The sequence below is a fragment of the Leucoraja erinacea genome, unplaced genomic scaffold (genome assembly GCF_028641065.1).
Source record: "Leucoraja erinacea ecotype New England unplaced genomic scaffold, Leri_hhj_1 Leri_98S, whole genome shotgun sequence".
Taxonomy (NCBI): domain Eukaryota; kingdom Metazoa; phylum Chordata; class Chondrichthyes; order Rajiformes; family Rajidae; genus Leucoraja; species Leucoraja erinaceus.
This window is the reverse complement of record NW_026576938.1, coordinates 82,601-107,632: the sequence shown is the minus strand read 5'-3', so window position 1 is coordinate 107,632 and position 25,032 is coordinate 82,601. Positions and strand designations below refer to the sequence as shown.

Here is a 25,032-nt window from a genome sequence, read left to right as displayed (position 1 = left end):
GCGGGGATCGCTGGTCGGCGCGGACCCGGTGGGCCGAAAGGGCCTGTAAGTCAACAACTCTATCGCTGCGCCACCGTGACCGCCCTTTTGTAAGCCAGCATTCTGCTGTTCCTTCGTTTTTAGGGTTAGGGTTAGGTTGTGATTTATCGGACAGTGGGAAACATGCCCTCTGGTGCTTATTGATCTCCCCCTGGAGATTCCTTTTCAGCATGTACTGTCACTTGATATTTTGCCCACAGTTTCATCACCCTTGTCCAAATCTATCTGCCTTACACTTGCCCTTCCATAGATTTGTGGGAGTCAGTCAGGATCCACCCTAGGTTTGAGTTTATGCAAGGTTTAGGCCATTGGGCTCTTTCATCTGTAGCGCTTCTATCCATCGCCTCTCTGCTCTCTTCCTTCTCCCTATTGTCCATTATGTTTGTTTCCAGGCCCATGATCTCTAGCGACTGGATCCCATGTTGCTGGAAGTGTCTGCTAATGGGTATGGATTGGTCTCCCCTTGTGATGTTGCTGAAGTGTCCTGTCAGTCTGACTCTGATGCTGTTACCTGTTTCGCCTATGTACAGTAAGTTGCACTCTTTACATCTAATTGCATACACCACATTCTTTTGCTCACAGGTTATCCTCTGCGCTATCTGGCCTCTCTTCCCTGTTACACTGTTCTCTATATTTTTGGCTATTACTAAGTGGGTGCAGGCTCCACACCGTCTCTGCCCACAGTCTGGGGCTGTGTGTAGACTTGTACTGACCAGGATGTCCTTCAGATTTTTAGCCCTCTTGTATGCTGACATTACCTTGTACCCCTTTAGTGTGGCAAATCCCCTTTGGAATTGTTCAAAACGGCCCTTGACTATTTTGTGGGCCTGGACAGCCATGTTGCCATATCTTGTTATTAGTGGCAAGTTCAATGTCGTCCACGGCCTAGATCTGGGCGCTTGTTTGCTTTTTAGAAAATCTGACTTAATGTGTCTTAATTTCCGTTTGCAGTAGCCCTTCTGTCTGAGGGGGGTGAAGAGGGTGCTTGTGGCCTGGTTGAAGTCCTCCTCCCTTGTACATATATGGTGGAAACGGGTCAGTTGTGACAACAATACCTCTGAAGGTGTGTTTTGGGTGGTGGCTCGTGGTGTGTAGGAGTGTGTGGGTGTCTGTGGGTTTGAGACTTTGGTAGCTAGTTTGTGGTCTTGGTTATCTGATGGTAGTTTAAAGACAGTGGTGTCAAGGAAGTCCACCCTCTCCTGGCTAGTCATGGCCTTTACCTTGATGGAAGGGTGGTGGGCATTGAGTATGGGGTAAACTTCTTCCCCATTGCTGTACCTTTGACTTGTAAATAGAACTCCCCGTTAAATTCAAAGTCATTCTTAGTCAACCCCAGATCCAGTAGTTTAACTAGGGCCTCGTCTGGTCTCTCGGGTCAGGATTTCTCTGTAGGATGTTTTTAACTGCCTGTATCCCCCTGTTGTGGGAGTCCGGGGTGCCTGGAGGAAACCCACGTGGTTGCAGGGAAAACGTGGAGATGTCCTGACAAACAGCAGTTGGGTGGGTGGAGGGGGGTCAGGATCGAACCTGTGTCCTTGGCGCTGTGAGGCAGCAGCTCTACCATCTGTGCCACTGTGCTGGCTATTGCATGTGTGTTTCTCCAGTGGAGTAGCAAGCTTACAGCATCTGCCAAGCCAAAGGACCTGTGTCCGTGCTCTGTCATTCTGGTCATGATTAATGGTGTGGTGTGGCTGGGATTTTTTTTGCCCATCCCAAATTACCCCTTGCGAGAGTGGTGGGGAACTGCCTTCCTGTGAAGAGGCTTCCCCACTGCATGACCCGGGACAGATTTTCGGGATTTAGGACCTCATGATAATCAAGGGAACTGGGACTCGTGCAGCAACGCGGGCTTGGTGTAGTCAAAGTCCGAGATTTTAATGAATGATAGAGCAGGTACAAGGGTCCAATTTTGCATTGTCACCACCAGGACTGACCACACCACCACTTCGACCCTCGATAGAAGCAGGGAGAGCGTTCTGTCATCCTTCATCCTTGTGGGTCCAGTTGGCTACTGCTGCTCGATGGATGAGATGCTTTTGAGGATCGAGGTGTCGAACAGAGGATTGTGAACCTCCATCTCTCCAGTCTGAAGCACAAGATTCAACAAAGTGGACTTATTGATCGTGAAGCCATAGAAAGAATGAAAAATACAACAAGGAAATGCTGAGAGAATGGAGCGGCTGGGCTTGTATACGGATGAGAGGTTTTCTTATTGAAACAGAAGATTATTAAGGGTTTGGACACGCTAGAGGCAGGAAACATGTTCCCGATGTTGGGGGAGTCCAGAACCAGGGGCCACACAGTTTAAGAATAAGGGGTAAGGCATTTAGAACGGAAAAACTTTTTCTCACAGAGAGTTGCGAGTCTGTGGAATTCTCTGCCTCAGAGGGTGGTGGAGGCCGGTTCTTTTATTATTATTAATGTTCAGTGTTTTCTGAGTCATTTGTAACTGTCACTGTTGTTATTTGTGGGTGGAGCACCAAGGCAAATTCCTTGTATGTGAATACTTGGCCAATAAACTTACTTACTTACTTCTCTGGAGACTGTCAAGAGAGAGCTAGATAGGGTTCTTAAAGATAGTGGAGTCGGGGGATATGGGGAGAAGGCAGGAACGGGGTACTGATTGTGGATGATCAGCCATGATCACATTGAATGGCGGTGTTGGCTCGAAGGGCCGAATGGCCTACTCCTGCACATATTGTCTATTGTCCTTTAGCTGAGTCCAAGCCGACCATCGATCATCCGTTCACACATTAGTTCTATGTTATCCCATTTTCCCCATCCACATTAGGATGGACGCCAAATGCTGGAGTAACTCAGCGGGACAGGCAGCATCTCTGGAGAGAAGGGATGGGTGACGTGTCAGGCCGAGACCCTTATTCAGTCACAACATAAAACGTCACCCATTCCTTCTCTCCAGAGATGCTGCCTGTCCCGCTGAGTTACTCCAGCTTTTTGTGTTCACCCTCAGTGGGAAGAAACTGTTGACTGTTGGCAAATCAATTTATCTGGGATAAATAGACAATAGACAATAGGCAATAGGTGCAGGAATAGGCCATTCGGCCCTTCGAGCCAGCACCGCCATTCAACGTGATCATGGCTGATCATCCCCAATAAGTACCCCATTCCTGCCTTCTCCCCATATCCCCTGACTCCGCTATCTTTAAGAGCCCTATCTAGCTCTATCTTGAAAGTATCCAGAGAACCAGCCTCCACCGCACTTTGAGGCAGAGAATGCCACAGACTCCCAACTCTCTGTGAGAAAAAGTGTTTCATCATCTCCGTTCTAAGTGCCTTACCCCATATTCTTAAACTGTGGCCCCTGGTTCTGGACTCTAGAGTGTCCAAACCTTTAATAATCTTATATGTTTCAATAAGATAGCCTCTCATCCTTCTAAATTACAGAGTATACAAGCCCAGCCGCTCCATTCTGTCAGCATATGACAGACCCGCCATCCCGGGATTTAACCTGGTGAACCTAAGCTGCACTCCCTCAATAGAGAGAGTACAGAGGAGATTTACTAGAATGTTGCCTGGGTTTCAGCAACTAAGTTACAGAGATAGGTTGAATAAGTTAGGGCTTTATTCTCTGGAGCACAGAAGGTTAAGGGGGGACTTGATAGAGGTCTTTAAAATGATGAGAGGGATAGACAGAGTTGATGTGGACAAGCTTTTCCCATTGAGAGTAGGGAAGATTCAAACAAGAGGACATGACTTCAGAATTAAGGGACAGAAGTTTAGGGGTAACATGAGGGGGAACTTCTTTACTCAGAGAGTGGCAGCTGTGTGGAATGAGGTTCCAGTGGAAGTGGTGGAGGCAGGTTGATTTTATCATTTAAAAATAAATTGGATAGGTATATGGATGGGAAAGGAATGGAGGGTTATGGTCTGAGTGCAGGTAGATGGGACTAGGGGAGAATAAGTGTTCGGCACGGACTTGTAGGGCCTGTTTCCGTGCTGTAATTGTTATATGGTTATATGGTTAATAGAAAGAATGTTCTTCCTTAAATTAGGGGGCCAAAACTGCACACAATACTCGAGGTGTGGTCTCACCATGGCCCTGTACAACTGCAGAAGGACCTCTTTGCTCCTAGACTCAACGCCTCTTGCTATGAAGGGCAGCATGCCATTTGCTTTCTTCACCTGCATGCCTACTTTCATTTAAATTTCAATAAATTTATATCGTATCGTACCGTAAAGCAGCATCTGCAGTTGCGTTCCTACACATGTCCCCTACACATAAGGGGGCAATTTACAGAGGCCAATTAGCCCACATGTCTTTGTGATCCGATCCCAGTGCCGACTTCACGCATCGGTATCTCGGCCCCTGGGTGGCCTAGGTGCAGCGTTCCGATACCGTTGGACTCCTCATGGGGCCATGTTGTGTCTGGCAAAACGGATAATCCGGTAAGGCTCTGGAACCACGGATGCTGGAAAACCAGCGGTGGACCTGCACTTTCTTGGGAAAGGTATAAGGGGAAGTAAATGGGTGCGTGATGGAAATGCTTACCATGGCCAGACCTGGACACTCGTAGACAGTATATTCCCCGTTTTCATTATCCGGCTCAGATTCCGACGATATCTGCCCTGCATTCATCTTGGATTTGCTCCTGGGATGAAGAAAAGACAGCAGTCTTAGTCAGCAGGTGTGAAGGATCGGGGCTTCAAGCAGATCCTTGTTCATCAGTCAATGAAAGTAAGCATGCAGGTACAGCAGGCAGTGAAGAAAGTGAATGGCTTGATGGCCTTCATAACAAGAGGAATCGGATATAGGAGCAAAGAGGTCCTTCTGCAGTTGTACAGAGCCCTAGTGAGACCACACCTGGAGTATTGTGTGCAGTTTTGGTGCCCTAATTTGAGGGAGGACATTCGTGCTATTGAGGGAGTGCAGCGTAGGTTCACCAGGTTAATTCCTGGGATGGCGAGACTGTCATATGCTGAGAAAATGGAGCAGCTGGGCTTGTACACCCTGGAGTTTAGAAGGATGAGAGGGTATCTCATTGAAACATATAAAATTGTTATGGGTTTGGACATGCTAGAGGCAGGTAACATGTTCCCGATGTTGGGGGGAGTCCAGAACCAGGGGCCACACAGCTTAAGAATAAGGAGAGACGAGGAAACACTTTTTCTCACAGAGAGTGGTGAGTCTGTGGACTTCTCTGCCTAGAGGCTGGTTCTCTGGATGCTTTCAAGAGAGAGATAGATCAGGCTCTTAAAAATAGCAGAGTCAGGGGATATCGGGAGAAGGCAGGAAGAGGGTACTGATTGTGGATGATCAGCCATGATCACATTGAATGGCGGTGCTGGCTTGAAGGGCCAAATGGCCTACTCCTGGACCTATTGTCTATTGTCTATTGTCATATGCTGAGAGAATGGAGCAGCTGGGCTTGTATACTCTGGAATTTAGAACAATGAGAGGGGATCTTATTGAAACATATAAGATTATTAACAGTTTGGATACTTCTCGGGTATTAAGCGAGTGAATTAATGAATGAATAGATTTATTGGCCCCTTATTCACATACAAGGAATTTGCCTTGGTGCTTCGCCCGCTAGTGACATAATTACTGCTGGCATTAGATTAAGCTGTGCCACTGTGCCATCCATGAGAGGGGAGATCAGAGGTCAGAGGTCAGGAGTGGATGGGAGGGGAGGTCATTATATCACCGCTTAGCTTGGACATCAAGGATTCTTACATCAAGACTCTCTCTAACTTATACAGGTGCACAGTCGAGAGCATACTGACCGGTTGCATCGTGGCTTGGTTCGGCAATTTGAGCGCCCTGGAGAGGAAAAGACTACAGAAAGTAGTAAACACTGCCCAGTCCATCATCAGCTCTGACCTTCCTTCCATCGAGGGGATTTATCGCAGTGGCTGCCTCAAAAAGGCTGGCAGTATCATCAAAGACCCACACTATCCTGGCCACACACTCATCTCCCTGCTACCTTCAGGTAGAAGGTACAGGAGCCTGAAGACTGCAACGACCAGGTTCAGGAATAGCTACTTCCCCACAGCCATCAGGCTATTAAACCTGGCTCCGATAAAACTCTGATTATTATGAACCCATTTTCTGTTATTTGCAGTTTATCAGTTTATTTATTCATGTGTGTATATATTTATATCATGGTATATGGACACATTTATCTGTTTTGTAGTAAATGCCTACTATGTTCTGTGTGCTTAAGCAAAGCAAGAATTTCATTGTCCTATACAGGGACACATGACAATAAACTCACTTGAACTTGAATTTGAACTTGTACACTGAGTGGTAAACAAGAGGTCAGGGAAACTCACTGTTCCAAGGCTTGGATGACTTTCTTCTGGTGCTGGTAGTGATGCCTCTGAAGCTTTTCCACAAGTCTCCTGGCCATGAACTGAGGAAAGAGGAGAGATATTGAATCAGAACCTGAGGGGCTGCTTCTACATGCAAAGGGTGGTTGGTGCATGGAACGAGCTGCTGGAGGAGGTAGTTGATGCAGGTGCATTGAATGGAATGTAATTAGATTCTTTGCCGCATGCACCAGGTAAGGTAAAGTGGAATTTGATTTACCATGCAGCCGCACATTCAAAAAGAGCCCATACAAACATAGAAACATAGACAATAGGTGCAGGAGGAGGCCATTCGGCCCTTCGAACCAGCACCACCATTCAATGTGATCATGGCTGATCATCCACAATCAGTACCCCGTTCCTGCCTTCTCCCCATATCCCCTGACTCCGCTATCTTTAAGAGCCCTATCTAGTTCTCTCTTGAAAGTATCCAGAGAACCGGCCTCCACCGCCCCCTGAGGCAGAGAATTCCACAGAATCACAACTCTCTGTGTGAAAAAGTGTTTCCTCATCTCCGTTCTAAATGGCTCACCCCTTATTCTTAAACTGTGTGGCCCTCGTTCTGGACTCCCCCAACATCGGGAACATGTTTCCTGCCTCTAGCGTGTCCAAACCCTTAATAATCTTTTATGTTTCAATAAGATATCCTCTCATCCTTCTAAACTCTAGGACAGTGGTTCTCAACCTTTTTTCAGTGATGTACCCCCTGTGAAATATTTTTTCAGCCAAGTACCCGCTAACCAGCGCAAAGCATTTTTGGTTGAAAAAAAAAAGACTTAAAACAGAGCACTGCGCCATCAGTGTCTGATTTATTAAACTTTGGAACTGATAAACACATACAAAATTCAAACATTTGAAAAAAAACTATTTCGAACATTTTAAATGTTAATAATCCATGACTAAATTTATTGCAAATATTTCTCATCACTAAAATGTAGTGATTCAATCTAATGTAGTGAAAACAGTGACCATATAACCATTTGTAGTGGTCTCTCTTGAACTATTTGGAAATAAAAATATATAACTAAAAAAAAAAATAAAAAAATTAACATAATTATAAATAAAGATTTGTGCACATAAAAATAATTATCAACATAAAGTGTCTTCTTTTGGGATCATAGTAAAGATCTGTGCTCAAAAAGAAATCATTAACTTAATTTTAAAGAAAAGCAGAAATTGCTAAAAATAAAAAATAAAAATATTTATCATCGGTTTGCTAGATATGAACTGTTTTGGGAGAGAAAAATGCTCACGGCAGGCCAAACATGTTAAACAGAAATTGGTCAGATATTGAGCTTTACACAGTAAGAAATCATGTGAAATCATCACTGACTTTAATTTTAAATGAATGTACCTGTATGTTATACTGTTTAGTTTGGAGAAACAACCAGATAGTTACTGAGTTCGCACCGACCAGCGATTTTTGTTACAGATTTGACCATGTTATTTGGCGGCCAATCAAACGCTGTCTCTAAGGGGGTTGCATCCAATCACCAACCAGCTTGCCTTAAAATACCCGTCCAATCAACAAATAGGTCTCCTCCTGTCCAATCAGCCGCTGTCTCCAAGGGCATTGTGTCCAATCACATAATGCAGTTTAATGGTAATTAGCAGCTACGGTAAAGGTTGGAAGCCGCGGAGCTACTGACAGTCAAACGGGAGGGAGCAGGAGAGATTCACACAGTGTAGAATCCATAGCACCTAGTGTACAATTTCATAATATATACTAAATAACTGGGCTGACACACCTTGGCTGGGAACCTGGGGTTCACCAAAATTGTTCCCAATTGGGCCCCGCACATCCTAAGGCCGGCCCTGTATATGTAGCCCTATATTTTAAAATCTCACGTACCCCAGGGGTACGCGTACCCCCATTTGAGAACCACTGGTCTAGAGTGTACAAGCCCAGCTGCTCCATTCTCTCAGCATATGACAGTCCCGCCATCCCGGGAATTAACCTTGTGAACCTACGCTGCACTCCCTCAATGGCGATGAATTATGTTATTGAGATTATGTTATTGAGGTTGAAAAAATTATCATGGATAGATAGTTGAATTTTTTTCCAAGGTCCAATTTCTGCCAGTTCTCCAGTCCTCTTTGTGCCTTGGTTCCTTACCGGGGGCTGTACTCCTTGATAGACCATCTTCTGTGCCAGTCTCACCTCCTTCTGCAGCCTGGAACAAAACAAATACTTTGTTGAGACGCTCGTAAATCAAAGTAAAAACCAAAGGCTTCTAAATATTCGACCCTGGAGTGCTGTGGACGCCCGGTCCTCGTGTACGTGATGCGGTTAAACTAACCAAAGGGGTGGCATGGTAGCTTTGCTGCCCGACTGCGCCAGAGATCGGGTTCCATCCTGACCACGCGTGCGTGTCTGTAGAGAGTGTACACCTTTCAGCCTGTGACCACGTGGGTTTTCTCCAGGTGCTCTGGTTTCCCCCCACATGATAAAAACATGCTGGTTTGCAGGTTAATTGGCTTCTGTAAATTGGTCCTAGTGTGTAGGGTTGAACTAGAACTAGGTTGTTGGTCAGCGCGCACTCGATGGGCTGAATGGCCTGTTTCCGTGCTGTATCTTGAAACTAAAATTTTTAATTCTTTATCTTCCTGGATCTTTAAACTAAAAGTCCATCAATTCTTTTAAGTCGAGACTTAAAACTTATTTCTACTCTCAAGCCTTTCTTTAGGTCCTCTGAGGGAGCGCTGTATGTATGTATTTGAAACATACGTACGACTTGAAACATATAAGATTATTAAGCGTTCGGACACACTAGAGGCGGGAAACATGTTCCCGATGTTGGGGGGGGTCCAGAACCAGGAGCCACAGTTTAAGAATAAGGGGTAAGCCATTTAGAACGGAGACGAGGAAACACTTTTACTCACAGAGAGTGGTGAGTCTGTGGAATTCTCTGCCTCAGAGGGCGGTGGAGGCCAGTTCTCTGGATGCTTTCAAGAGAGAGCTAGATGGAGCTCTTCAAAATAGCAGAGTCAGGGGATATGGGGAGAAGGCAGGAACGGGGAACTGATTGGGGATGATCAGCCATGATCACATTGAATGGCGGTGCTGGCTCGAAGGTCCAATTGGCCTACTCCTACACCTATTTTCTATTGTCTATTTATGTATGTATTGTTAGATCTATGTACCACTGTATGTAGCAGGCTAGTACCTGCACTAATGTAAAGCACTTTGGTCAACAAGAGTTGTTTTTAAATGTGCTATAGAAATAAAATTGACTTGACTTGACTAAAATTAACTAAACTATGAACTGTCTAGGTTGGACATTTCTGCACCTGTATTTTTTTATTTTTGGTGTTGTTATTTATTGGGTTTTTTAAATTTATTTTATGTATGAGTATTGAGTTTGCAGGCCTGTTATGCTGCTGTTAGTAATGGGTCTGTCCCACTTGGGTTATTTTTAGGCGACTGTCATAGTCGCGGCAGGTTGAAAATCCAGCGGCCACCACAAAGACGCTACAACTCTTTGGGCGACTGAGGAGAGAGACCACTGACGAGCATGCAGGCGACACCACGGTGACCATGTGGCGACAACCTGTACCAACTGTATCACAGTATGGTACGGCAACTGCTCTGTCTCCGACCGGAAAGCATTGCAGAGGGTGGTGAAAATTGCCCAACGCATCACCGGTTCCTTGCTCCCCTCCATTGAGTCTGTCCAAAGCAAGCGTTGTCTGCGGAGGGCGCTCAGCATCGCCAAGGACTGCTCTCACCCCAACCACGGACTGTTTACCCACCTACCATCCGGGAGGCGCTACAGGTCTCTCCGTTGCTGGACCAGCAGGTCCAGGAACAGCTTCTTCCCTGCGGCTGTTACACTACTCAACAACGTACCTCGGTGACTGCCAATCACCCCCCTTCCCCTCCCCGGACACTCCTCCCACAGGAAAAACACTATGACTGTATGCATGTAAATAGATTTATTTATTCATATTCTATGTCGCTCTTCCAGGGAGATGCTAACTGCATTTCGTTGTCTCTGTACTGTACACTGCACAATGACAATTAAAGTTGAATCTGAATCTAGCCTAAAAAATCGCTTAAGTGGGACAGGCGATTGTAGGAATGTCAGGTTTGTCGGTTAATTGAGAGGAATTTGGGAGGTTTAAACTATAAATGTAATTGGTGGGGACACAAGAACTGCAGATGTTAGTTCGCAACTAAAGACGCAAACCGCTGGAGTAACTCAGCGGGTCGGGCAGCATCTCTGCAGAACATGGAGAGGCAACGTTTCGGGTCGGGTCCCTTCAGCAGATTCAGTCGGCAGTGTTAATCAGTCTGAAGAAGGGTCCTGGCTCGAAACGATACTCTGTCCGTTGCCCTCCACACATGCTGCCTGGTCTGCTGAGTTCCTTCAGTGGTTTGGTTTTTAGCTCAAGTTTGCAGCATCTGTCTTTGACTCTTATTTTACATCAGGTTTCTAACATCTGCATTTTTTTTTGTCAGAAAAAATCCCCACCCTTTTTGTCTTCAATGTCTCGAAAATCAAGACTGTCTAAATGAAGAACCCGTCTAAAGCCATTCAGATTCACCACCCTCTGACTAAAGAAATGTTTCCTAATTTCATTTCTAAAGGTACGTCCTTTTATTCTGAGACCTCTGGTCCTGGACTCTCAATAGACAATAGACATTAGGTGCAGGAGTAGTCCATTCTTCCCTTCGAACCAGCACTGCCATTCATAGAAACATAGACAATAGGTGCAGGAGGCACCGTTCCTGCCTTCTCCCCATATCCCCTGACTCCGCTATCTTTAAGAGCCCTATCTAGCTCTCTCTTTAAGGATAAGGGGGAAATCTTTTAGGACCGAGATGAGAAAAAAAAATTTCACACAAAGAGTGGTGAATCTCTGGAATTCTCTGCCACAGAAGGTAGTTGAGGCCACAGTTCATTGGCTGTATTTAAGAGGGAGTTAGATGTGGCCCTTGTGACTAAAGGGATCAGGGGGTATGGGGAGAAGGCAGGTACAGGATACTGAGTTGGATGATCAGCCATGATCATATTGAATGGCGGTGCAGGCTCGAAGGGCCGAATGGCCCACTCCTGCACCTATTGTCTATGTTTCTATGTTTCTATGAATGTATCCAGGGAACCGGCCTCCGCCGCCCTCTGAGGCAGAGAATGCCACAGACTCACAACTCGGTGTGTGAGAAAGAGAAGCTCTCCCACTGGTGGGAACATCCTCTCCACATCCACTCTACGCAGGCCTTTCACTGTTTGCTAAGGTTCAATAAGGCCCCTCCTAAATCGGCCCAGTGTCAACAAACGCTCATCATATGTTATTCAACCCGAGTTTGAGGTTTAAGTGACACCTAGTGTCGGATGGAAGTATAACAAGAGGAGTTGAGTATTGGAGCAAGGAGGTCTTTCTGCAGTTGTACAGGGCCCCAGTGAGACCACACCTGGAGTATTGTGTGCAGTTTTGGTCTACAAATGTGAGGAAGGACATTCTTGCTATTGAGGGAGTGCAGCGTAGGTTCACCAGGTTAATTCCTGGGATGGCGGGACTATCATATGTTGATAGATTGGAGCGGCTGGGCTTGTATACTCAGGAGTTTAGAAGGATGAAAGGGTATCTTATTGAAACATGTATCTTATTGAAAGATGTAAGATTATTAAGGGTTTGGACAGGCTGGAGGCAGGAAACATGTTCCCAATGTTGGGGGAGTCCAGAACCAGGGGCTACACTTTAAGAAAAAGTGGTATGTCATTTAGAACGGAGATGAGGAAATACTTTTTCTCACAGAGAGTTGTGAGTCTGTGGAATTCTCTGCCTCAGAGGGCGGTGGAGGCCAGTTCTCTGGATACTTTAAAGAGAGAGCTAGATAGGGCTCTTAAAGATAGCGGAGTCAGGGGATATGGGGAGAGGACAATGAATGGCATTAGACAATAGGCAATAGGTGCAGGAGTAGGCCATTCAGCTTTTCGAGCCAGCACCGCCATTCAATGTGATCATGGCTGATCATCCACATTCAGTACCCCGTTCCTGCCTTCTCCCCATATCCCCTGACTCCGCTATCTTTAAGAGCCCTATCAAGCTCTCTCTTGAAAGTATCCAGAGAACCGGCCTCCACCTGGGGCATTGAATTCCACAGACTCACAACTCTCTGTGTGAAAAAGTGTTTCCTCATCTCCTTTCCAAATGGCTTACCACTTATTCTTAAACTATGGCCCTCTGATTCTGGACTCCCCCAACATCGGGAACATGTTTCCTGCCTCTAGTGTGTGGCGGTGCAGGCTCGAAGGGCCAATTGGCCTCCTTCTGCACCCATTTGTCTATGTTTCTATGGGGTACTGAAGACTGAAGAAGGGTCTCGACCCAAAACGTCACCCGTCCTTCCATCTCCAGAGATGCTGCCTGACCCGCTGAGTTACTCCAGTGTTCCATGTGTATCTGCAGCCTTGTGGATGGTGTAGAGAGCAGGGACTCACCGATACCAACAGCGAGCAGCCACAGCCAGGCCGAGGAGACCGGTCACTGTGCAGATGATGACCAGACCTGGGGAGAGAGGTGGACGGAGGGAAAGTCAGTGGACAATGGACCAACGAGTTGACCCTGCCATGAGTTCGTAGGTGCCGGGAGCAGAACTGGGCCATTCGGCCCATCAAGTCTACTCCGCCATTGGGCCTCAACACCTCCCTGTGTGCCTGGGTCCTGGACTTTCTCACCGCCAGGCCCCAGGTAGTCAAGATGGGAGGGAATACATCGGAGTCCCTCACCCTGAGCACAGGATCGCCCCAGGGTTGCATCCTCAGCCCCCTATTGTACTCCCTGTACACACATGACTGTGTGGCTAGGTTCAGCTCCAATTCAATAATTAAGTTTGCTGATGACACTGTGGTGGTGGGCCTGATCTCAGACAATGATGAGAGGGCCTACCGGGAGGAGGTGGCTGATCTGGCACTCTGGTGTCAGGACAACAGCCTCCTCTTGAACATCAAAAACACGAAGGAGCTGATCATGGACTTTAGGAGGGCACATCATCCGAGGACGTACACTCCATTGAGGATAAATGGGGATCCTGTGGATAGGGTGAACTGTTTTAAATATCTGGGAGTCCACATCCTGAGGATATGACATAGTCATCACACGCCTCCATGGTGAGTAAGGCAAGGTGCGTTACCACCTCAGGCAATGAGGAAATTCAGAGTGTCTCCGAGGATCCTACAGTGCTTCTACGCAGCGGCGGTGGAAAGCATCTTGTCCGGGAACATTACCATCTGGTTCGGGAATTGCTCTGCCAAGGACAATAAGGCTCTGCAGAGAGAAGTGACGGTAACATCACTATGGGGAAGCTGACCTGGTACAACAGGAGGTGACCAACTCTGAGAGACTCACCCCTGCACGGACTGTTCCAGCCGCACGGTCAGGCAAAGCTTCGTGCCATGCACCCCAGAGGAATCGGACTGTAACGCCTTTCTCATCAGGGACTAACTCTACAATCGGCCTATTATTTATTATGTCGAATGTGTGGGATTGTGTTTTAATTGCCCGTGTTTTGTTGGGCGTCACAACAGTCGCGGCATTGCCACTTTCATTTCAGCACTCGATGTGACAAATAAACTTGACTTGACTTGACGATGCAGCCGCTTGATCACTTTAATTTGCCAATGACAGTCTCCAAGGCAGTGAGTTCCACGGATGTGGGGAGAGGGAGCGGGAGGCTTCGGCCGTGGGCCCTGTGGACGGTAACATCGGGAGCTGACCTGGTTGGTGACCAAACTCTGGATCCAGCACAGCAACCCCGAATGGGGGATTGAATCGGCCTGTCGAGGGGCCCCGCACCGGTCTCAAAAGCCTCGGGAGGCAGCACTTGATTTTAAGCCGTGGGCCTCCCCCGCGTCTGAAGCCCATGGAAAGCCCCCCCCCCCTCAAAGCCGTGTGTCCCCCCTCGTCAACCCCTCCGACCTCACCACCGGGATTTCCGGCCCTGGGTTCAAGGTGAAGGGGAAAAGATTTGATAGGAATCCGAGGGGTAGCTTTTTCACACAAAGGGTGGTGGGTGCATGGAACGAGCTGCCAGAGGAGGTAGTTGAGGCTGGGACTATCCCATCATTTAAGAAACAGTTGGACAGATACATGGATAGGACAGGTTTGGAGGGATATGGACCAAGCGCAGGCAGCTGGGACTAGGGTAGCTGGGAGATTGTTGGCCGGTGTGGTCAAGTTGGGCCAAAGGGCCTGTTTCCACATTATATCACTCTATGACTCTACAAGTTGGTTTGTGAGGGAGTTGAGAGGGGAAGGGAGAGAGGTTGAGACAGATGAGTGGGATGGAAAAAAGAGTGAGTGGAGGTCAGAGAGAGGGAATCGGAGAGGAAAAGGGGGAGATGGAGAGCGACGTGGAAAATAAATGGGTGTGAATGGGGAGAACGAAGGTGGCTAATTGGAGAAAAGGTGTGAATCCTCCCCTCATTCTCCCCTCCTTTCCCCTCACCCTCCCCTCACCCCTCCCATCACCTCCACTCCCCCCTCATCTCTCTGACCTTCCTACAAACTCCCCTCACCTTGGTCCTTCCCACTCAACTCCTCTCTCTCCAATTAGCCATCTTCATCTTTCCGTTTCCCCCCACCCCCACACATCCCTCTGCCTCCATCCCTTCTGTCCTCTCATGCCCATTTTGTTTCCTCCCAGATGCTCTCTCTCCTGTCTGAAGCCCCCCCCCCCCCATTTGCTCTTTCTTCCATCTCCGCTCTCCCATCTCACCCTCCCCTCCCAACCACCTTGCTCTCCTTCCCTCCCTTTCCCTCTCTCCACACCTCTCCGTCTTTCCCTCGAACCTCCCAGCTCTCCCCGCTATTCCCATCAGCTGAGAATGTTATTGGCTGCAACCTTCCCTCCATTGACGAACTGTACACTGCAAGGGCCAGGAAGCGAGCGGGCAATCATCATCTCTGACCCCTCTCACCCTGGCCACAAACTCTGTGAATCACTTCCCTCTGGAAGTCGACTCCGGACTGTCAAAGCTGCCACAGCCAGACATAAAAACAGTTTTTTTTTCCACGAGTAGTAGCTCTACTCAACAGACAGAAATCTGTAGCCTCCTATTGCTCTGGTATTTTATTTAATTCACATGTTTAATCGATAATGTTTTATTATTAATGTTTAATGTTTTATGTGTCATTTTTAACTGTCACTGTATGTCATGTTGTCACTTGCGGGCGGAGCACCAAGGCAAATTCCTTGTATGTGAATACTTGGCCAATAAACTTATTCATTTATTCATTCTATAACCAATCTCTCCACCACTCCTGCCCCCACACATTCCCTTTTCCTACCCCTGCTTAATCCACTCCGGCTTCTCGTTAAACAGAAACAGAAGCGGGTCGGGCAGCATCTGTGGATGGAAATGGACAGGACTTCACTTCAGACCCGACCCGAAACATAATCTGCCCGTTTCCCTCCACCGACTCTGGCTGACCCACTGAGTTCATCCGGCACTCTGTGTTCCACTCAAGATTCCAGTGTCGGCAGGTCACGGAAATTCCGGCCTCCCGTTACCTAACTCAGCGACACCACGTCATTTAGCAGACGGGAAAGCTTCTTGCTCTCGTCCCCCCCTCTGGTGGGGTGAGTGACTGGGGTGGTCTTTGCCATGGCCCAGGGTCCCTCTGTGCTCTGGTGGGCACTCGAAGAGTGGCTGAGGCTGGAGTCGGTGAGTTTCAGGCCAGGAGCAAGGAGAGTTGCTGGAACAGAACAAAAAACACACATGTAATGTTTAGTTTAGTCTGGAGATACCAGGTGGAATCATGCCCTTCGGCCTGCCGAGTCCATGCTTGCTAACGATCACCCATTCACACTAGTCCCATGTAATCCCACTTCCTCATTCACTTGTGCAGGAAGGAACTGCAGATCAGTCTGAAGAAGAAGAAGGGTCTCGACCCGAAATGTCACAATAGGCAATAGACAATAGACAATAGGTGCAGGAGTAGGCCATTTGGCCCTTCATGCCAGCACTGCCATTCAATGTGATCACGGCTGATCATCTCTAATCAGTACCCTCCGTTCCTGCCTTCTCCCCATATCCCCTGACTCCGCTATCTTTAAGAGCCCTATCTAGCTCTCTCTTGAAAGCATCCAGAGAACCTGCCTCCACCGCCCTCTGAACACAGACTCACAACTCAGAGGGAAAAAGTGTTTTCTCGTCTCCATTCTAATGGCTTACCCCTTATTCTTAAACTGTGGCCCCTGGTTCTGGACTCCCCCAACATCGGGAACATGTTTCCTGCATGTTTCTAGTGTGTCTAAACTCTGAATAATCTTATATGTTTCAATGAGATACCCTCTCATCCTTCTAAACTCCAGAGTATACAAGCCCAGCCGCTCCATTCTCTCAGCAAATGACAGTCCCGCCATCCCGGGAATTAACCTTGTAAACCTACGCTGCACTCCCCCAATAGCAAGAATGCTTCACCTTTTCTCCACAGATGCTGCCTAACCCGCTGAGTTTCTCCAGCATTTTTTGTCTACTAAAGGTTTTTCACCGTACTTCGGTACACGTAACAATAAAAGAAACTAAACCGAGGTCTCCTCCACTCACCCTGCGTCTGATGCCCCTCGAGGATACACTTCTCGTCACCGTCCTCTCGGTATCCGGGTAAGCAGGGGCCACAGTCCTGCAATCCAGCGGTGCAGGGATTGCGACGGAGAAGGGCACAGTCCAGATGACTGGGGCACCAGGAAGCCGCACCTGACGCAGGAAGGACAAGGGAGCGAGTTTTAGAGAGCCAGAGTCACACAGCGTGGCAACAGGCCTTGCCGCCCAACATGCCCCATCTACACCAGTCCCAGCTCTCCCACAGCCCACTGCCTCCGCCTCTTCCTTTCTTCTTCCCGCCCCTCCACATCAGTCTGAAGAAGGGTCTCGACCCGAAATGTCACCCATTTCTTCGCCCGATAGATGCCGCATCACCCGCTGAGTTTCTCCAGCTTTTTGTCTGCCCACAAAAAGCTGGAGTAACTCAGCGGGACAGGCAGCATCTCTGGAGCGAAGGTATGGGTGACTTTTCGGGTCGAGACTCTCCAGTCTGAAGAAGGGTCTCGACCGAAAACATCACAATGTCATTCACAAAGTCATCATCGAATGACACAAAGCTGGGTGGCAGTGTGAACTGTGAGGAGGATGCTATGAGAACGCAGGGTAACTTGGACAGGATGGGGGAGTGGGCAGATGCATGGCAGATGAAGTTTAATGCGGATAAATGTGAGGTTATCCACTTTGGTAGCAAAAACAGGAAGGCAGACTGCTATCTAAATGGCGTCAAGTTGGGAAAAGGGGAAGTACAACGGGATCTGGGTGTCCTTGTACATCAGTCTATGAAAGTAAGCATGCAGATCCAGCAGGCAGTGAAGAAAGCGAATGGCATGTTGGCCTTTATAACAAGAGGAATCGAATATAGGAGCAAAGAGTTTCTTCTGCAGTTGTACAGGGCCCTAGTGAGACCACACCTGGAGTATTGTGTGCAGTTTTGGTCCCCTAATTTGAGGAAGGACATTCTTGCTATTTGAGGGAGTGCAGCGTAGGTTCACCAGGTTAATTCCCGGGATGGCGGGACTGTCATATGCTGAGAGAATGGAGCAGCTGGGCTTGTACACTCTGGAGTTTAGAAGGATGAGAGGTGATCTCATTGAAACACATAAGATTGTTAAGGGTTTAGACATGCTAGAGGGAGGAGAATTGTTCCCGATGTTGGGGGAGCCCAGAACCAGGGGCCACAGTTTAAGAATAAGGGGTAAGCCATTTAGAACGGAGACGAGAAAACACTTTTTCACCCAGAGAGTTGTGAGTCAGTGGAATTCTCTGCCTCAGGGGGCGGTGGAGGCCGGTTCTCTGGAAACTTTCAAGAGAGAGCTAGATAGGGCTCTTAAAGATAGCGGAGTCAGGGGATACGGGGAGAAGGCAGGAACGGGGTACTGATTGGGGATGATCAGCCACGATTACATTGAATGGCGGTGCTGGCTCGAAGGGCCGAATGGCCTCCTCCTGCACCTGTTATCTATTGCATTACCCAGTAACTGTAGTTAACCCACTCATTCCTGGGATCCTTCTTCAGAGATGTTGCCTGACCCGCTGAGTTACTCCAGCACTTTGTGTCTTCTATTTGATGGAGGCAAATGTACCTGGCACCGGGGCCAGCACAGATACTGTGGGCCGAAGGGCCTGCTTCTGTGCTGTGCTGTTCAATGCAGCAAAGGGGAAAGAGATCTAAGATAGACACTAAAAGCTGGAATAACTCAGCAGGCCAGACAGTATCTCTGGAGAAAAGGAATGGGTCGAGACCCTTCTTTGGAAAGTGATCTATATTATTTTGGTGTCTCAATCGAACAACTTGCACAGATGCAGTTTGGCCTCAGACGGAATTCATAGTGAAAGAAAAGAAAAGCAATCTCCTAGTGAATTGAAACAGGATGGCTTTTGTGTCCACCGCAGTAACCATGGATACCGAATGACGATTGCAATTTCTTCATGACGTCTGTGTCTGCTCCATCCAAGCAGTGTAAATATTTAGATTAAAGACTGAGTCTGGGATCAAGGCTACTTGATTTAATGAAAGATGCAGCATGGAAACAGGTCCTTCTGAAGAAGTCTGAAGGAGGGTCTCGGGAACCTTCTTCTGCTGGTGGGCCAGAGGTCATAGCCTCAGAATTAAAGGGCGCTCTTTTAGAAAGGAGATGAGAAGGAACTTCTTCAGTCAGAGAGTAATTAATCTGTGGAACTCATTGCCACAGGGGGCTGTGGAGGCCAAGTCAGTGGATATTTTTAAGGCAGAGATAGACAAATTCTTGATTAGACCGGATATCAAGGGTTAGACAATAGACAATAGACTCAGGAGTAGGCCATTCGGTCCTTCGAGCCAGTACCAACATTCAATGTGATCATGGCTGATCATCCCCAATCAGTAACCCCTTCCTGCCTTCTCCCCATATCCCCTGACTCCACTATCTTTAAGAGCCCTATTCAGCTCTCTCTTGAAAGTATCCAGAGAACCTGCCTCCACCGCTCTCTGAGGCAGAGAATTCCACAACCACAACCCTCACAACCCTCTGTATGAAAAAGTGTTTCCTCATCTCCGTTCTAAATGGCTTACCCCTTATTCTTAAACTGTGACCCTTGGTTCTGGACTCCGCCAACATGGGGAACATTTTTCCTGCCTCTAGTGTGTCCAAACCTTTAATAATTTTATGTTTCAATAAGATCCCCACTCATCCTTCTAAATTCCAGAGTATACAAGCTCAGCCGCTCCATTCTCTCAGCATATGACAGTCCCGCCGCCCCGTTTGGTTATTGGGAGAAGGCAGAAAAATGGGATCAGGAGGCAGAGATCAGCCATGATTGAACGGCGGAGTAGACTCGATGGGCTGAATGGCCTCATTCTACTCCGTGAACTTGTGAACTGAACTGCCACCTATTCCGTTTCTCCAGAGATGCTGTCTGACCCGCTGAGTTACTCCACCTTTTCGAGTCTACCTTCAACCCACTAGGTCCACTCCGACCATCTGTGCATTAATTGCCTCATACTGTGTTTTGTATTAAATTCTGTATTCACTTTGTGTACTAGTCATGTCTCTACTATTTATTTCATTCCCCTTACATGTTTTTCCTCTACCTGCTAAATTTTTGTAAGGTAAATATTTGGTAATTTTTTGTCCTTGGGACTCTTGAAAGGCGCCCATAAATAAAATGTATTATTATTATTATTATTTGCAGGCAGTGAAGAAAGCGAATGGCATGTTGGCCTCTATGACAGGAGGAGTTGAGTATAGGAGCAAAGAGGTCCTTCTGCAGTTGTATAGGGCCCTAATGAGACCACACCTGGAGTATTGTGTGCAGTTTTGGTCCCCTAATTAGAGGAAGAACATTCTTGCTATTGAGGGAGTGCAGCGCAGGTTCACCAGGTTAATTCCCGGGATGGAGGGACTGTCATATGCTGTCAACCCTTCAGTATTTTTCCTTGCCCTCCATTTCAGAATAATAGTGTTTTAAGCCGATAACTCGACACTAGCACTGGCAATAAATAAATAAATAAATAGAAGTGCAGCTCTCCAGCCCCTTATCTCATCGGCCACGTTCGGCTGCAAATCGGTGTCAATCTGGTGGACTCTTCCATCTTCCTCTAGTCTTGGGGTGGGGGATTGGGAGGGGCCTCACAAGCCTAGGGCCTCTCTTCATCTAAATCCGGTCCTGAATGGCAGCCTCACAAATCGTAACATAACACCCCAACCTCTATACTCAATACCCATACTGATCAAGGCCAATTTACAGAAAGCCTTGTTGGCCAGCTAATCTTCCTGCAACACCTGTTTCAGGGAGTTATGTGCTTGCCACTCTTAGATCCCTCTGCTCTACAACATGCCCCAGAGCCCCAGCGTTCAATGTGAAGGTCCTACACAAACAGAAGGTAGTTGATAACCAAGCTGACCTCCCGGTGGCTCAGCACTTCAACTCCCCCTCCCACTCCGTCTCCGACCTCTCTGTCCTGGGTCTCCTCCATGGCCACAGCGAGCAGCACCGGAAATTGGAGGAACAGCACCTCATATTCCGTTTGGGGAGTCTGCATCCCGGGGGGCATGAACATCGAATTCTCCCAATTTTGTTAGTCCTTGCTGTCTCCTCCCCTTCCTCAGCCCCCCTGCTGTCTCCTCCCATCCCCCAGCCTTCGGGCTCCTCCTCCTTTTCCCTTTCTTGTCCCCGCCCACCCCCGCCCCCGATCAGTCTGAAGAAGGGTTTCGGCCCGAAACGTTGCCTATTTCCTTCGCTCCATAGATGCTGCTGCACCCGCTGAGTTTCTCCAGCTTTTTTGTGTAACCTTCGATTCTCCAGCATCTGCAGTTCCCTCTTAAACACAGAAGGTAGTTGAGGCCTGGGACAGTAGGTAGTTGAGGCCAGTTCATTGGCTATATTTAAGAGGGAGTTAGATGTGGCCCTTTTGGCTAAAGGGATCAGGGGGTATGGAGAGAAGGCAGGTACAGGATACTGAGTTGGATGATTGGCCATGATCATATTGAATGGCGGTGCAGGCTCGAAGGGCCGAATGGCCTACTCCTGCACCTATTTTCTATGTTTCTAAAATGTAACAACTCTCAGCCAAATATCAAACAAACAATAGGTGACAGATTTATTGAAGGCCTTAATGCTACCCAGACAAATATCTGTAGCTCCCATGCTAAAGGACAGACTCCAGTGAACATTGGGAATAATAATGCCGACCTAGTAGCTAAGAAAGTATCATGGGAACATAAGGTGGTGGTACCTAAAACAATGAGGCAGACTAATAGTATAAATAACAAGCCCCCCTTGGAGAGACGGATGCCTACCCATCCAAGAAATCGTTCAATTGCAGGAGGAGGCTACTGAAGGAGATCAGGACAGGTGGAGACAACTGTGATGTGTACTGGTTGTATGGCTGGGCTGTGGACCACTCCAGCAGGGCAAACTCATGACAGACTCATTAGCAGTATGGGTTATAGAGTGTATGCACCATGCAACCCATTGTGGTGTAAGGGCAGTGGGGGACACTCTATTGGCTACTTGGTACTTACTCTCAGCCATGAACACAGGATCAGCCATGATCACATTACTTACAAAATTCTTAAGGGGTTGGACAGGCTAGATGCAGGAAGATTGCTCCCGATGTTGGGGAAGTCCAGGACAAGGGGTCACAGCTTAAGGATGAGGGGGAAATCCTTTAAAACCGAGATGAGAAGAACTTTTTCCACATAGAGAGTGGTGAATCTCTGGAACTCTCTGCCACAGAGGATAGTTGAGGCCAGTTCATTGGCTATATTTAAGAGGGAGTTAGATGTGGCCCTTGTGGCTAAGGAGATCAGAGGGTATGGAGAGAAGGCAGGTACGGGATACTGAGTTGGATGATCAGCCATGATCATATTGAATGGCGGTGCAGGCTCGAGGGGCCGAATGGCCTACTCCTGCACCTAATTACTATGTTTCTATGTTTCTATGAATGGTGGTGCTGGCTTGAAGGACCGAATGGCCTACTCCTGCACCTATTGTCTATTGTTTATTACCTGCATTCAACTCATTTCACCAGTCCTCATACCACTTGCCCAACTGATTAAGATCCTGCTGTAACTTTAGATTAAAAGTTGACATTAAAACCATTTGTTCTGGTCTAGAAATGTCTCTCTATCCTTATAATTTGCTTCAAAATACTAAAATCTGTAGTACGCTCTTAACCTATGGAAGATTATCTTAGGTAGATATAAATGGTGGAGAAACTCAGCGGGTGAGGCAGCATCTATAGAGTGAAGGAATATGTGACGTTTCGGGTCGAGACCCTTCTTCAGACTATCTTATAAGATTATCTTATGTATCCGTCACCACTGGCCTTGGTTGCTAGGACTTGATTAGTGTGTGTGTGTGTGGGGGGGGGGGGGGGGGGTTATGTGGAGAAGGCAGGGGAATGGGGTTGGGAGGGAGAGTTAGATCAGTCATGATTGAATGGCGGTGTCGACTTGATGGGCTGAATGGCCTAATTCTGCACCTAAACCTTATGACCGGTCTCCAAAACGCCACCCAGTGTCGGGGACGGAGATTGCATGCACACCCTCCCCAACACTTAGCAGCTTGCAACCGAAAACCATCCTCACATTCGCGTCTTTGGAGAAACGGCGTCGACGCCGACCAGCGAACCTCGCCCACTAGCACTATCCCACACACAATTTTCAGAAGCCAATCAAACGTTTACATGTGGGAAACAGGAGCACCCGGAGAAAACCCTCGCGGTCACGGGAGGAACGTACAAGCACCGGTGGTCAGGATCGAACCCTGGTCTGTGGCGCTGTGTTAGGCAGCAACTCTACCGCAGCGCCAAGAGAGAACCGTATCTTACATGAAGCCACAGGTAGACGGAGAATGTTTCAGTCGCACTTTTAAAAAAACCCCACAGAGGATTAAACGCAGAGGGTCCCTAGAACCTCTGCACAAATTGACAAGCTAAAAGAAGCATAACATGAGATTTTTCATCCAAGATTCAAAAACACTCATATTCTTTGATTCATAAATCTTACTTGCAGTCGCGAGAGTAAATCCCCCAGGGCCCTTGCTATTCTGAATCTTGTTAATAAACGAAAATATCACTGGGTTGTTTCATTATTGCAAGAATATAAAGCTATTTGCTGCACGTCAGGGTCTACATAGCAATTTCAGCTCGACCGAGCACGCATTTACTCAAACCGAATAATATCTAGCATTCCTGTCTGTCCATTTCAGATCTAATGTTGCAATAATTTTATGATTGAAATTGGCTGCAGACGGCGCATGCAATACCCAGACGTACATTTGATATGCAGCGGGTATGATCCCTGCCTTACCTGTATACGAAATCCCCGGGGATAGAAAGAACAAAATAGGGACCAGCATGTCAGAGAAGCGATTCCCTGTCAGTGAAACCATGATCCGTTTGAAGCGATCGAGACACAATGATGAGCAGGAAATGGGGATGGATTTTGAGTTGGGGAGGGGAGTGGGCTGGTTGTGTTTGGTCCGCTCTTGAGGAGGGGAGGTGAGTCAGAGAGTGTGTTCACTGTGTCCGAGATAGAACAATGTGAGTCTTACTTGCAGCAGCACGACAGAATATGTAAACACAGTGCAATGTAAACGATATAAGAGACGAGAAAAAAAAGTTCAGTGTGTGTACTGGGTTGGCCCCGAACTTCAAGTAACCCTTTGCTTTCCCTCTCAAAGTCAAAGTCAATTTTATTCGTCACATGAAATGAATTTCATCCCTCCATCCCTTTCCTAGTTCTTCGGCCAGGCTTACTGTCCCCTCTGACAGTAAGCCTGGCCGAAGAACTAGGAAAGGGATGGAGGGATGAAATTCATTTCATGTGACGAATAAAATTGGATTCCTGGTCCTCCAAAAATACTCCAAATGGAATTTAAACTGGGGGTGGTGGAGGGTGGAGTTAAACAAAAAATGTTTTTGGGGGAAACAAGAGCGATATTAACTTTAGTGTTCAAGAAGGAACTGCAGATGCTGGAAGATCAAAGGTGCACAAAATTGCTGGAGAAACTCAGCGGGTGCAGCAGCATCTATGGAGCGAAGAAAATAGGCGACGTTTCGGGCCGAAACCCTTCTCTCTCGTCACCTTCTCCCAGCTAACAATGATATATTTTACATTTACTTGATAGCATCTCCCTTGATGTCCCTTTTCACACCTTCCTCTTCCTTATCTCTGTGTCTCCCTCTCCCGACTATCAGTCTGAAGAAGGGTCTCGACACAAAATGACACCCATTCCTTCAATCTAGAGATGCTGCCTGTCCCGCTGAATTACTCCAGCGTTTTGTGTCCAGCTTCTGTATGTATATACACACACACACGAACACCTAAATACATATAAAAAATAGATAATAATAGTGTATTACTAACAAATAATTGTCTATGTAGCTCAGAGGTTATTTGGGGTTGCTGTGTTTAATAGCCTAACAGCTGTAGGGAAGAAGTTGTTCCTCAACTTGGACATCAGTTTTCAGGATTCTGATGGCAGGGGTTAAATGAGAGTGTGGCCGGGTGATGTGCATCTCTGATGATGCTGGCTGCCTTTTTAAGGCAATGACTCCTGTAATTCCCTTCGATGGCGGAGAGGTCAGGACCTGTGATGGGCTGAGCCGACATCCCGAACGGCT

General features: G+C 47.5%; 1 protein-coding gene across 1 annotated transcript; it reads right to left on the bottom strand.

Annotated features, from left to right (window-relative positions):
• Nucleotides 1-1,870: 1,870 nt before the first annotated feature.
• Nucleotides 1,871-23,868, bottom strand: LOC129695215 (neural proliferation differentiation and control protein 1-like). The gene is made up of 8 exons (XM_055631991.1): nt 23,717-23,868; nt 16,926-17,075; nt 15,892-16,071; nt 12,816-12,882; nt 8,486-8,543; nt 6,334-6,413; nt 4,550-4,649; nt 1,871-2,125 (listed from the first exon to the last, which is right to left on the bottom strand). Exons 1-8 carry the CDS (start codon nt 23,796-23,798, stop codon nt 2,048-2,050), a joined length of 795 nt encoding a protein of 264 aa, XP_055487966.1. The 5' UTR covers nt 23,799-23,868; the 3' UTR covers nt 1,871-2,047.
• Between the last annotated feature and the right edge of the window lie 1,164 nt (nt 23,869-25,032).